General features: G+C 36.9%; 1 protein-coding gene across 4 annotated transcripts in view; it reads left to right on the forward strand.

The window, feature by feature from the left end:
- Positions 1 to 12,157, forward strand: part of SLC12A1 (solute carrier family 12 member 1) — a 52,866-nt gene extending 40,709 nt beyond the window's left edge. For 2 of the 4 annotated variants that reach the window (XM_082769338.1, XM_082769337.1), the window contains exons 23-28: positions 2,034 to 2,165; positions 2,389 to 2,500; positions 4,749 to 4,835; positions 7,386 to 7,521; positions 9,820 to 9,887; positions 10,924 to 12,157. In XM_082769338.1, coding sequence (XP_082625464.1) covers positions 2,034 to 2,165; positions 2,389 to 2,500; positions 4,749 to 4,835; positions 7,386 to 7,521; positions 9,820 to 9,887; positions 10,924 to 11,059 — 671 coding nt within the window. In that variant the 3' untranslated portion in view covers positions 11,060 to 12,157. The remainder of the gene's footprint in view (positions 1 to 2,033; positions 2,166 to 2,388; positions 2,501 to 4,748; positions 4,836 to 7,385; positions 7,522 to 9,819; positions 9,888 to 10,923) is intronic. The other 2 variants (XM_082769340.1, XM_082769339.1) reach the window with 1 other exon arrangement.
- The last annotated feature ends 2,369 nt before the right edge of the window (positions 12,158 to 14,526 follow it).

Genomic DNA, 14,526 nt, shown 5'->3' on the forward strand with positions numbered 1-14,526 from the left:
TCTAAAGTAATTACGAGCAATATTCAGGGAAGAAGCAATCTTGCTTTATTCAACATTCACATAGGCACATACACGCAAGCACCCAGTATCCAGATGGAAAATAGGTAAAAACAGTACCACTGCTCTATATTCTAAACATCATTTTGTAAAAAGGCACAAATGAAGGTGGTACAAGTATTGAAAGTACATATACATGTACAGCATGCAGTGAAATAACTAATTAACACATAACTTAAATGTAGAGGTGTTAAAATCAAAATTACATTTCAGATACAGTAAAATGACACAGAACTAGAGAAAAAAAATTAAAGGTCTGATATTGCAATTGCCAGGCTGTGATGATAATGACCCACCTGAAGCCACGCTTGTATGCGGACAACTATTTTCAGAATTTTCACCTGCAGAGCTTATTACATCTGTCTGTGCATGCAACTCCCACAGGTATCACGAAGACCTACAGACAGAAAACACAAAATGAAATTATTCTTTACTTGCAGGCTTTAGTAAAACATATATATAAAAAATAAATTAAAAAAAAAATGCACCTCCCTGCTTCAAATAGCCTTTTCAATTTTATTCAGAAAAGAATAAAAAATACGTTTATATACTTTGGGTCTCAATATAATATAGATTATGTTAATAAGCATTCCTATGTCTCCATTTTGCTTATTCTTTCATACTCCCCAGAGCTGTTGCATCTTCCTGCATAGATGCTAGAAATGTAAAGGAAAGCCAATAGCTGCTTGGGAACAGTTGCATCCAGACTCTAGAAATACAGGAAAATAGAACAAAGCATTTTCAGAACCTGACAGATCAGAGTAAAAGCTCTAAAGAAGCCTGTCTGCTCCATTTATAATACTGCTCTGACACTGTCTTTTTTAAATCATTGAAGCAGTAATAAAGCCACAGGCTTCAAAAGATGGAATGAGAGATACTGTTAGTGCATAGACAAGACTGTACCTTTTAAAAGCAGTCAAGCAAACAGCAAGAAGCAAAGTTTATTTTCAATTAACAATGACCCTCTCAAGCATAGGGAAGTTGCCATATATGCTTATGTTTTCTGCCTTCCAGTCTTAGCCTCACTTGTGTTCTTGCTGTGCCCAGTTAGCTCTTTGTCCTTCTTTACTGTTCATTTTATGATGATCTGTATTTTACAACAGCAAGATGAGCCTGTAAACAATGCAAACACAAGATAATAACCATTTATTTCTAAAATCTATCAAATATTTCCTAATTGCTTTTGAAGATCCTGGTGAAGTCTAGGGTAGTTAACAAGATCCAGAGAACAAAACCAGATAATCCTTTTGAAGATGTTACAGTCTAGTGAACACAGTATTTATTACACAAGCTTTGTTTCCTCTGTGTACTGGTCAACTAAGGGTCCATAGCATGTATGCTCTACATTTTTGTAGATTTATATAATTTAGAGCAGAAACAAGTCAACCTCTGTACCTTTGTGTCCTTACTGAAAAGTATATCAAAAATAACGAACTTCAAACAAATATTTACATGTTTGCTAAATTTTTAACAAGACAGTCTAATGAAAGAAAGCAAATCCATGTGACAGCAAACAGGTATTTCTCTAGTTCCTCATCTTGATTCAGGCAACAAAATACCATCACCTGTTTCGGGGGGATATGTTCTTGTTGCTTATAAGGATATCAGCCAGTTTTGCTTATATAAATAAGTTTAAACAAATATAGAAGTGTTCACAGATTTAAGATACCAGTTTAATGCCTTTAACATCTGATGGTTTCATATAAACATGCTAGGTTATGGAAATAATCCATTGTTTCTGAATGTTATATGGATAAATTCCAACATATCATTTGTTCCTAAGTAAAGGGCAAACTTATAGTAAGGATAGGCACAATTTCACTAATCTTTTTAATCCTTTATTTTGTACAAAGGAATTGAAATAGAACTACAGTGACCGGGGGGGGGATCCTGAAGCTTTTTCTCCATTTGGCTCCCTACAGCTACACGTTGCTTAACTTGTCAGAAATCTTTCCACATTTTCTTTCTCATTTCAGAGAGCACCATTAACACAATACAGTCAATGCATATGGGTGAATTCAATCAGAAGCTGCTAGAAGCCAGCACTCAATTTAAAAAGAAGCAAGGAAAAGGTACAATTGACATTTGGTGGCTGTTCGATGATGGAGGTAAGGAATTCAAGTGAGAACCGCAGGGAGAGATTTCTGTGTTACCAAACAAAAACATACTCGGGAACTTGTACAAAACTGTTTTACGATTACATAGATAAGTTCATTTTAAAATAGTTTAAACAGACAGAAAAGTATGTCCAATATTGCCTATATTAAGCATGGCAGTTCTCCCACACAATGCACTAATTTGATTTTCCTGCAATTTTATATGTTCTTCCAGGTCTAACAATCCTAATTCCTTACATTCTAACTATCAGGAAGAAGTGGAAAAATTGCAAATTAAGGATCTTCACTGGAGGAAAAGCCAATAGAATTGAAGAAGAAAAACTAGTGTAAATATATCTATTTTGCCTCACTGCTTAAGGATTTTGATAAATATAATATATATGCAGCAGAAAGCTGGGAATTAGCCAGCAAAACTTTTTGTTTAAAAAACTGTCAGCAGTACCAAAACAAGTACTTTCTATAAAGGTGTTGAGCTTATGGCATAGCACTCAGGGCTTGGTGTAAATGGTGATGGTGTGAGGAAACTCACATCCAGGTATTTTTCCCATTAACAGTTCATATTGCCTTCTCTGAGAAGGACACTGCACTTTGTAATGAGAATATCATTAGTTTTATGGGATTTACATAAGATCGTCTAGTTAATGCTATGTGAAATTACACATGAAGCTCCTCATATGCAAATACCATAGGCAGCCCATTTGAATGTGATTAGCCATAGCAAAAGTTAAGGAAGGTAAAGACCGTATTAATCAACTTTAAGACCAACTTAATTTGACTTAGCTCTTTTTAAAAGTCTAGATTTCATAATCATTTGCTTTCAAGCAAATGAAAGAAACTAATACACTCCTATTACCAGCCTCACTGTATACAGGACCTTTCCTTCCGAGGCACTTTACACACTAGAAGTACTGCCATTTCATCAGCAGGTGAAGCAGGCAATTTGGGCTGGAAATTTGCAACAGATGCTACTTCTTAAAAAGCAGTAGCACTATGTAGTGAGCTAGTAACACATCCATTCAAAACTCCATCAGAAAGCAGTCAGGATAGATGCAAGAACAGGAGTTAGAAGCCTGCCAGCACCACTAGGATTACGACGCCATGCCTTACAAAGACAGCTGCCACAGGGACACTGCTAAGATTTTCCCTTCACATAAAGGAAACTTTATGAAGGAGGCTCTCTCCTCACCGCTGGGGTACTGTCAGCAGTAAGAACTGCCCTGAAGTCGACACACTTAGGTAGAACAGGTGCACAAGTGTTTGTGTAAACTGCTCATACCACTGGCTAAAAGCAGCCTTTCAGCTGATTGGGGCCTGTGAGGGAGAGCTCTGCCCCCTGTCAGGAGCCTGCTGGAGCTCAGCTGTTTGGGAGCACAGCGGGTGCCTGGTCCAGGCCTTGCACACAAGGCACCAAGCTCCACCAAGAGTGGAAATAGGTTTTGACATCAAACAGGATTTGTGGAAATATGACAGACATACATAGAGGTAGCTCAACACCTGTGCACACCACTGGTGCTACAAAAGCCAGAGTGAACATGGCGGTCAGTATAACTGACGACTTGGTTTCAAGAAAAGAATGCGTGTATACATTCCTACATAAACATCAGCTGTCCTCAGCAGCATAATCCACCCATCACACTCAGAAACCTCAGACAGATGCACCAGAGGCAGGCTGGCTCTGTTCTCTAGGAAGATCTAACACAATGATGTCCAAGTACAGTTTCATACATTGTACTTCTCAGTTCAGAAAGAAAACTAATCTGGACTTTTTCTAATGTGTAATTCCCCAAATATTAAAACCTTCCCACAGAAGTTGAGACTTGGTTATTTTTGGTGTTCAAAAGATTTGTTTAAGCAGTATGTTCTTCTTACATAGGAAAATCACAAGTATATTCTGAGGTCATAGGCAAGTATGGTTTTCTATCATGGTTTACTCCTAGGAACTTTTTCAAATTCCAAAGCTTGCATACCAGAAAAGGGGGGGAGGAGGTGGGGTGGGGTGGGGGTGGGGGAATAAAATAAAATAAAAGATTAAATTCCCAACCGTACTTCAACCAAAGACAAAACTGACTTAACTTCTTAACTGTCCCTCTGTAATCTCAGCACAAACACACAGAGCTGTAAACTATTCCTCCTGCCAACTAGTGCAGAAGAGCACTGTATTTCCTTTTATGAAAATATTTAAAGAAAACATATGAGTAGATCAATATAAATGCATACATTACGTATTGCACATCAACCTTCTGGACCAAATTTTCACCAATACATGTAAAACCCATGTTGTATGTATTCCATGCATTTTTCCAAAACAAACAACCTTCCCCTCTGTCCACTACTTGTTTCCATTTTTTATTTATTTTTTTATTTTCATAGATCACCAGTTAAATGAATTATACTGCAGCAATCACATCAATCCAGTTCTGTAATTGGAAACTGAAATATTAAAGCATTTAAAGTACTTTGCCATATAGTTAAAGACAACGAGACAAATGCATTTGATATCTTAACTCATTATGAGTGCTCTTTGATGCAAAGCACTCAGAAATATAGTGATAAAATGTTCTCTTTTGTTTTCAGGATGGCTTCACTTCTAAGCAAATTCAGAATAAAATTCGCTGACATTAATATCATTTGTGATATCAATATGAAACCCAACAAAGAGAGGTAAGAAACATTACCAAAATCCATTACTTAGCAGCAGGCCTTTATCATGAGCTTGTTTCTTTTATGCTGAGCATTTAACAAAAAAGCTCCACAAAGAATAAATGTCGCTTTATTGCAATCATTTCCTAAGAACCTACAGGAGGAAAAAGAAGAACCTTTTAACAATCACAATCCAAAATGTCAAAACCATAGGCAGCCTTTTTCTTTATGTTGCAATTATAAGATAATTTTAATAAAGCCTAACCAGACACCGTACTTAAGAACTTAAGAGACACTAAATTTAACAAGCATTTGATAATGTATTTCCATATCTATTAGTTTGCAATATACTTCACCGTATCCTTCAGTCAGCCACAGTTCTCTTGTACACCTCTCTGCCAACTCACTCTACTGGGTTTTATCATGCATTTATGAACTTAGTATCTTTCTGGCCAAGCATAAGCATACTTCTTTGCCCACAGGTACAATACTATAACACACCTCCATCACTCAAGTATAATAAATACATGTATAATGTACTGAAATGCATATTTAAAAAAATTAACTTATCTACAGACTTCATTTTCTCAGACAAGGGTTAGGAAGTTGGTAAGACGGCACTCAGGAAGCTCCACCTCCAACTATTAGGTCCAGTTGTTTTCAGTTCCATGCCACTATTAAACTTTTTGTGCTCCACAGCCAGTTAAAACATAAAAATCTGACCTTAACATTTTCCTCCTGTTTAGGCTTGCATTGACACTTTATATAGTGGTATCTTCCATATACATGTTACAGGAGGTACTTAGTTCAGAACCTGTTGTAGACAAGTCCAGATGGAGGGTGAACACATCTCTCTTTCGCTAAGGGGAACTCCGCTTACTCATGTTAGCTATGGATTTCCTTTTCCACGTATTGGAGGTCAACCAAAATCTTCAAGAGTCCCTGCCTTATGAAACATCTCTCTATTGAAACACCCTATTTCTTCTGCTATATGTAGACAGAAGTATATAGTACCTTCCTCAGGGAACAGCTGAATCCTAGTTCAATTCACAATATTGCTCTTGGTATTAGGGATTGAAGCATTCTCACTTTGCTATGTTCCCTTCTATCCCACCCCTTACTCAATAGCCCACAGAGACTTCATAGTCAAAGGGCTCATCTTCACCATGCAGAGCCTTTCCACTGAGTTGAGATGAACCTCAGGTTAGTCTGTTAATCCTTCTAGGCCCCATTTCTCCCTACACACATAACTGCAAAAACAGTACTAGATTCACCAGTGTTTCTACAACACACTGGAATTTTTTACTTGGGGGGTACAATTGAAGAACATAAAAATATTATTACTAGATACCTACAAATTGCTGAAGTCACTTACTAGTACCCTCTTGATCCCTCAAGTTAATATGGTTTTAATTATATAAAGAACTGTGCAGAATATTTTTCCCCAGTACTAAGCAGTGATTTTACAGAAATAAAAACTATCAATAGGAATTTGAATCTGGTGTTAACATAAAATTCAAATACATTTGCTGCAACAGCACTATCTGAACAGAGTAAGTGAATACAGTGTAGGATGCTTTCTAGATCACAGCATCTCTCCCCCAGCTGATATCCCAATTATTTCACTAATAATGAAAAGGATTATCACTTTTTTACATACTGAAACAGACACTAAGGATGTTGACGAGCTCGCTGGGAACTCAGCCATGGCAACATTAAACGCTGCATTGCCTTTAAGCCAGCTCTTGACCTCCTGGCCATATTGAAAAGTCCAACCTGTGCCCAGGCTCCCATTTCACTTATTTCTAGGCCTGTCTGCATAAAGGGGAAAACACACTCGCATTAACACAAATAGAAACGCACTTGCATTAACATAAAGTACACTTCTTGAGATCTCTGTGGGACGATAGAACTACCCAATAAAGGGACAAGCAGGGAAGCATGGCAGGGTAAGCTTCTCCAGATGCTGACAGTCACAAGCTTCAAGAAACAAACTGAAAGAGAGAAAAACCGTGGAAAAGATGGGAAATGATCACAAATCTAATCTCCATTCAGCAAAAATCCACAGTGTTTCCCTCAGCCCCTTGCTACAGGTGATTTATAAAGCCTGTTTTTTTATTTCATGAAAGCTGTAACAGAAAACTTGTACCAGTCAGGTGATTTCTCAAGTTAATGGTAAAACAACGTGAATAAAAGCTTGTTATTTATGAGGAGACCCATATTCATTATTAATGTCAGTAACCAGTATATTGCGGTTTGGAGTTACAGCACAACTCCTTTTAGTATTTTTGCTATAGCCAGGAAAATGCAACAAATTCTCTGCAACCACAACAGGCCAAATGCAGTGTTTTCATCATCCTATCCTCAAATAATCTTTTAGTTATCCTCAAATAGCCTCAACATATTGATCTGGTATAAATAAAACTTGGGGCACAATGCCGTACAGAACAGTTAAAGATTTTGCATGTTTTTCAGCTACAGTTATAGTCAGTGGGGTCTACCATACACAGTGTCTACAAGTAAGTAAGTTCATATCCTGCAGCAAGACATCCTTTGCAATTCCTGTTTCAGTTGGAAATTCTTTGAAGAGATGATTGAACCATATCGCCTCCATGAAAGCTGCAAAGATATAACAACTGCTGAGAAATTAAAGCAAGAGACTCCATGGAAAATTACAGATGCTGAGCTGGAAGCATTCAAAGAGAAGGTAAAGCCTTCACTACCTTTTTACATTTGTACCTATTCTTACACTGTAGACCAGATGCTTGAAGTTATTAGTAAGAAAATGTGAAATACCAGATGTGGAATTACAAACATAACATGTACAAACCTGTATTTGATATTTATAATTTTCATTTGTGTTATAAATACTGCGGGTGTGTTATGATTACATTATTCAGCACTGTGTAAGACCTTGGTATGCTTTACAAAGTATTTTCCAGGCTAAGCTCTGCCTACATTCAAAGCCAGCCAGATGAAAGCCACGTCTAAGCCAGAAGCCAGAGAACTGTGCTAAGCCCAAGCTAATAAGATCTGCTGAGGTTTATTAAGGGGTTCCACTGTTAAGTGCCTGAATCTCTTAAGAACAGTTCCAAACATTCACCACTTTGGCAAATTTAGAGGTGAATCCAGTCCTTACAGCTAGCTGCTGAAATTTGTGCAAAAGGCAAAATTTAGCATGGATTCTTACTTCAGTGGCAGAGCTGTCTAAACCTGCCTACGACATAGGAACTCTCCCCCAGTTTGAAACTATTTTAAGGCTGATGCTGACTGATCCACTAGGTAAATTAGAGACTGGGATGCTCTTGAATATTGTTGGAATGTATCTTTTTAGCAGTGAACTGACAGGCTTCATCTGCCCAGTGCTAACAGATCACCTAGAACTGTTGCATTCTTAAGACACAAGTTCTGCTGCAACTCTCAGGGAATGAATCCAGCAATCTTCTTTACAGTTCCTGTTGGATTAACCTGAGCGCATTTGGAGTTTAGTTGTCTCCACTTTATGATGCTGGTAACTTCCTCAGTGAAGCAAGGACTGTGAGTATGAGATCAGAGATGCCAAGGGTCACAGCTGGACGTATTAACATAAGCTGAAATCAATGGCGATTTAAGATAACACACTATACTGCTGACTGCAGCAGCTGGGAAGCAGACTGACTGCTCACTGTATTACCCTTTTCATAGATTTGATAGCCAGCATAAAATGATGGTAGTCAGCTGCAGGCAGAAAACTTTTAAAACACTCTCAGAATAAATCATCAAAACCTGAGTCAGTCCTTAATCTCCATAAAAAAGACAACAGAAATATACTCCCAAATATACACACTTGTGTACACAAACAATGAGGATACAAGAGGAGGAAAAATACATATATACACATACACATACACAATGGTTAAGCTTGGTCTCATCTAGGTCCATAACTAAAGAACCAAAAAAACCCCACCTCTATGTTTAAAGCAGTCAGCAATATGAAAGTGCCAAGTCTCTGTAAAATAATAGCAACAAAATGTTTAGCTTGCACACCTGGAAAGACATGCCTCTTATCTTAATCAGTAAGACAGTTCTGGAAATTTTATGGAGGACATTAGAACACATTTAAAATTCAAGAGAAAAAAGCCTGGCAGCACCACAGATAAAGGGTGATGTTACAGGATGACTCTGGTGAGATAACTTTCTAAATTACGAGTACTCTTAGTTACGTAACACAGGTAAAAGAACAGTGAAATTTCCATAGAGAAAGAAAATTTAAGGTCTGAATGGAGAAAAAAAAAAAATTACCTTTTACCTTCTCTACTGAAATAGAAAGGTTATTTTATGACACCACTGAAGATACATCTGTCTCCCATGCTGCAATGTCCCTGCTCTACCCTCTTATTCTCTATGACTTTTGTTATGTGTTAAAAAGTTTGAGAACCTGACCAAAGTAAGGTTGGCTGAATCTCAAAATAATAGCCATTTATGCAATGCAAAAACCATCCATACAAATACACAACACATAAAGCAGTTAACAGTCTTACTCTAGAGCCCTGGTCTTTTGGAGAAGAAAATAATTTTTATAGGGTGGCAAGGTCATCGTTTACATGCTGATGTTTAGCCTTACTGGCATGGCAGCTCAACACTGCAAAAATAGATGAATTAATGTATTAACCATCAGCAAACAATATCACAAGTCTTTTCACAGCTCCAAAACAGCTATGCTACATAGCCAAACCAATACCTAAAAACTATGCCTGATCTGGCTATGGTACTGTGCCAGTACAAGAACAATCTCAACCCCCAGGAAACCATAAACAGATGTGAAGAAGTCTGGCCCCTGGGCATCAATACCAACCAAGAAACCCATCCTAGACAGCCTTGTATTTTGCCATCTCTGTCACTTTGGATCACAGAACACACTTGGCTTCCAGTGCTGCCAACGCAGAAAATCTTTTGGGCAATAGGTAGGACTGCAGACCATTGACCTAACGATCTTTTTATTTCTCCCATGTTTTGGTTTAAACAGAGTTACCGCCAAGTCCGTTTGAATGAACTCTTACAAGAACATTCGAGGGCAGCTAACCTCATTGTCCTGTGAGTTGCGTGGTTTTGGTTTTAACTTAGAAAATAATATTATGTGCATAGAGATTGTAGACTAGATCAACAGAAACACTTGTGCTAACTCATTGAGGGCAAAAATAGCCTTTTAAAGTACATTTTAAAGGACTTAAATCTGCACTGATGATTCTCTGGGACTACACTAAATATGAATCTCTCCTCATATTTCTTCATAGCTTAAAGCAAAGCTGTACTCATGAATGTGTCAAAAACATAATCTTCACATCCCACTCTACACATTGAATGCTACACCTGCTTACCCACCTGCACAAAGTACCTGTTTTCCTTTCTTCCCCCCTTCCATCCCAAGATATTAAGAACTCAAAGTTGTAGAAAGAACTCTTTTGATTTGCACATAATCAATGGAGATCATTTGCCAAGATCTACTTGAAACTACACGAAACTGAATAAGGATGATTAACTGCATAAAGGATAATGTCACCAATAAAAACAAAAAAAGTCATTTTTAGATCAACTTCTAAATAGAATCATTTTTTTTTTCATAAAGATACTCAAAAAATCACTTAGTATTTATGATGCACAGATAAAGCTCTTTAGCCCCATTAATTCAGTCTCCAAAATAGGGGTGAATGTGTAATGTTTAAATTGACTCATATGTCAAAACTCACATCTCACAATAGCTACACATCAGGAAATAAACTGATGGACTGCAAAAATGTGCATGTAATGTATTTTTATCCTTTAAAAAAAATCATTGTTGATGAAAATACTTCTTTATCTATTCAAGGTAAAGGTATTCACAAGCAGTTCATGCTTGCAACAAATAGTCATGTTAATGGCATTAACTAGGTGACAAAGAATTTGCAAGATTAAGACTTGATGGTAGCTTTGTACTTTATAAGATTAAAACAATCATATAGTCTAATTATGAACATTCAGAGTGGCATATGAACAGCTGAAGTTTTCTACTTAATATTTTGTGTGATGCATGTTCTCAGGTCTCCTCTTTTTCTTAATAATGTTATTTTTACTTTTCTGTCTATCTGAACAGGAGTCTCCCAGTGGCAAGAAAAGGAGTGGTGTCTGATTACCTGTATATGGCTTGGCTAGAAATTCTCTCAAAGAACCTTCCTCCAACTTTAATGGTCAGGGGCAACCACAAAAATGTACTGACTTTCTATTCTTAGAAGGACTTCAGTGCCTAGAACATCCCATGCTTGATTTCAACCCCACAATTTTAATGGCAGTGCTTTATTAAAGACACACTTATTTAATACAGATCTAAAACTTCACTTATTGACAGAAAAATTATCAGAATTCAAAGCAACATAGTGGAGAGTTGGACAAGAAAATGCAAATGGTCCCTAGTGGTGTCACACTCCTGTGCAGGCAAAAGCAGGAAAATCCACCTGTATAACACGAGACAGCAAATATTTTGAGAATACAATGAAGAAACTCCACTAATTTTATTTATATGGTAGCTAAAATGCTTGTGATATTCATCCTTGAGAGCCAAACTTATCAGCTAAGTGTAAAAAGTATTAAATCTATAAATGAATACTTTTAAATTGCACTGTCATAATTGCTACTAAACACAGAGAAGGATTAAAATCAAATGCATCAATGTGGGAGAGAAAAAAAACAAACAACTGTACAGTACCCATGAGGTCAACAGAACAGAAACAACAGAATTCCTGTGATGCTGTTTAATTATATTACATTAAAATTAAAACCTATGCCTACAACAGATTCTTTTACCTAAATTGTAATGCTTATTCAAATGCTTTTAGTTAACTTGCAAACAAAAAAGATACATAGAGATGGATTCTGTATGGCAAGAGCTGATAATGAATTTTCAAGCTTTGACCTGGAATGGACCTGTATGATTTCAATAATTAAAGATGGTAAGTAAATTTCACAAAGAAATTAGTCAAAGACTAAATATTCTGACAATTTTTGCTATGACTGTTATGAGTTAATATAATTTGAGATTATACTTTGGAATGTAATATACAGTGATTCATGTAAGTGATTAGAAAGCAAATGATTAGCTGAGTTGAATGCCTTATTTTTTATTTATATAAATTTATGTTATTTTTTAGACTTTCTAAATAATACTTGTTATACATTAAGTTGAAATAAAGGAAATCCATTAAGCTATGCTGTTTTTCTATTTTCAATTCTGCAACATTATAGTACTTTATCATTTCAGCTGTCAATAAAAGCAGTTTCTCTGTTTAACGGGGAAAGCTATATCCTATGTCTAAGCATTATTTAAATTAAAGACTATTGAGAAGCACAGCTAATTTAATTACTGCTGTCCTGCAACTTCTTTGGATAGACTACGAGAAATCTAAGCCCCAGGAAAGTCGGTGGACCCTGATTTTCATTAAATGCTTATCTCAAAGCAGGCCTCAGATTCCATCTTTGCTTGAATTATGAGAATGTAACTTGTGGAAGATCTAGCACTCTATCTCCAAAAATGTCAAATATTTGATATTCATATTTTTCAAGTTCAGCAGAAGCAATTCAGCAGAACGTGGTAATGTAGCCCAATAATCCATGGTTTATTTTCTCCAGCTATTAAAGGCAGATATGAAATATTGGTATTCTCTCTTAACACTCCTTCTTACACATTTACAATGAGGCTGAAAGATCACTTTGCAGTTTAACTGCATGACACAGATGTACGAGTTTCCTAGATATGACAGACTTCCCCCACAACTCTGAGCAAACCAAACCTCAAATTCTGTACCTGCAAAACATGGAAATTATTCTGATCCTTCACAGTGAGGTGAACAACAATAAAGGAGTTTGTTACATGCTGTCAAGTCCTTCCGCCTTGGTAGAATTGCGGCAGCCACCACCCTTTCCCCTTACCGCAGACAACAAACAATATATCAAAATATATACATATTATATCAACATGTACAAAACAAAATATCATAAATATATTATCTTTGTGAGGTACCCAAGCAGTCAATAGAAAGAGAAAGAGCCTCTGGGTAAGCTCTAATTAGGCCTTCTGTAAGTGTGTTTTGTATCACAAGATATGGAAGGACTAGGGGCAATTATGCATCTGCATTAAGACCTTCAGTTTTGTACATGAGTGAAGATAGTTTCCTAAATATTTTCAACTCCGGTAAATTCTCAGTCCACAGGGAACATTGCCCCAAACTGATATTAGGGAACTAAGCAGATCGAAAAAGAAAGAGCATGATATGCATTAGTAATGGCACTTTCAATACCACTCCTGCTTTTTTCACAGACATCACTGCAGGCATCGCAACAGTGAATCCCCAAGAATTAAATTTCTAAATGAACAGCCATACAAAAAGTAAGCACTAACATACACATCAATGGAAAACTCCTTGCTCAGACTACAGAGATTAAATAATTAGCACAACAGTGCTATGGGATTTATAACCAGCAACATAAACTCTACACATAACTATCTGAAGTGCTTTTCTCACAAATCCACAAGTAATTTCAACATAACAGTTTCCAAAGAGCTTCTTCTTCACTACAACTTTAATGCATCTGCACGACTAATTTGGAGAGCGTGCTAATTGTAAACTCTTGAATTGCAACTTCAGTTGCAAAATTTTATTAGTCCACCTACCTCCTTTCCCACTCTGTAAAAGACACTTCCTTTTTTACATATATTATGCATAAAACAACTGCTGAATTTTAATCACCATGTTAGGAACTGAATTCTAATTACACATTTGACATCTCTAGAAAAAAACATGGCTCTAAAGCTGTCTAAAACTTTTTGAGCATATATCACACCATGGGTTTAAATAGGCTAGGGTTGATTTGATCAGACATGACAAAAGCAAGCATAGATAAGTTGACCAAAGATGTACAAATGAGAAAATAACCACTCTTTGAAGAAGTAAATAATATTTTGAGAATTCTACAATGGCCTCAGCCTACCACAGTTCATACAGCTACGCTTAAGGCCTAAGGGCCTGTTAAAAGGATCCACTACTGCTTGTCTCATCAGTGAATCTCACCTTTTCCTCCTCATATTAGTGGAGCTCAAACAGGTATCACAGAAGGCATTGTATTGTAGTTCTTTAAATCTCTTTACAACCACTTGCAAATTGCCCATCCTGATCGTACACCCATAAGGCAGGATGCTCAGTAACTGTAACTCCTGTCTAGTGTTCCAGATCAACATTCTTCCAACAGGACTTTGACTAGATTTTCAGTCCCCAACAGAGTTTAGTTTGTTGTTTTTTTAACCCAACAGTGCAAGTAGAAGACCGTAACCAAAAATTCATTGTATTCTGAAGACAATACTGCACCTGGTCAAGCCACATTGGGCAAAGAGCATGCCAGTGTCCTACTTCACACCCAAAAGGGTTCTCCATTTTCTCATCATGATCACAGTGCAAGGCCCCAGCCACCCACAGAGGTTTAAGACTGGGGTAACTTACTGAGCAATTTTCATTGCACCTTCAAAGTTCTACCAGAAGCCATCCTGGCAAGGCAAAATGATGGCTGTCCTTCATTCTCAGAAACCCTGGATGTCCCTCATCCTTTCCCTCTTTTTCTAAAATTCTGTATAGTATTTCAAGTTCTTCCTTCAGGCAAAAACAGTTTTGGCAACTGACTGGTAGTCTGCAAGTAACAGACATGGCAACAG

Source organism: Aythya marila (genome assembly GCF_965140915.1).
Source record: "Aythya marila genome assembly, chromosome: 11".
NCBI classification, from domain to species: domain Eukaryota; kingdom Metazoa; phylum Chordata; class Aves; order Anseriformes; family Anatidae; genus Aythya; species Aythya marila.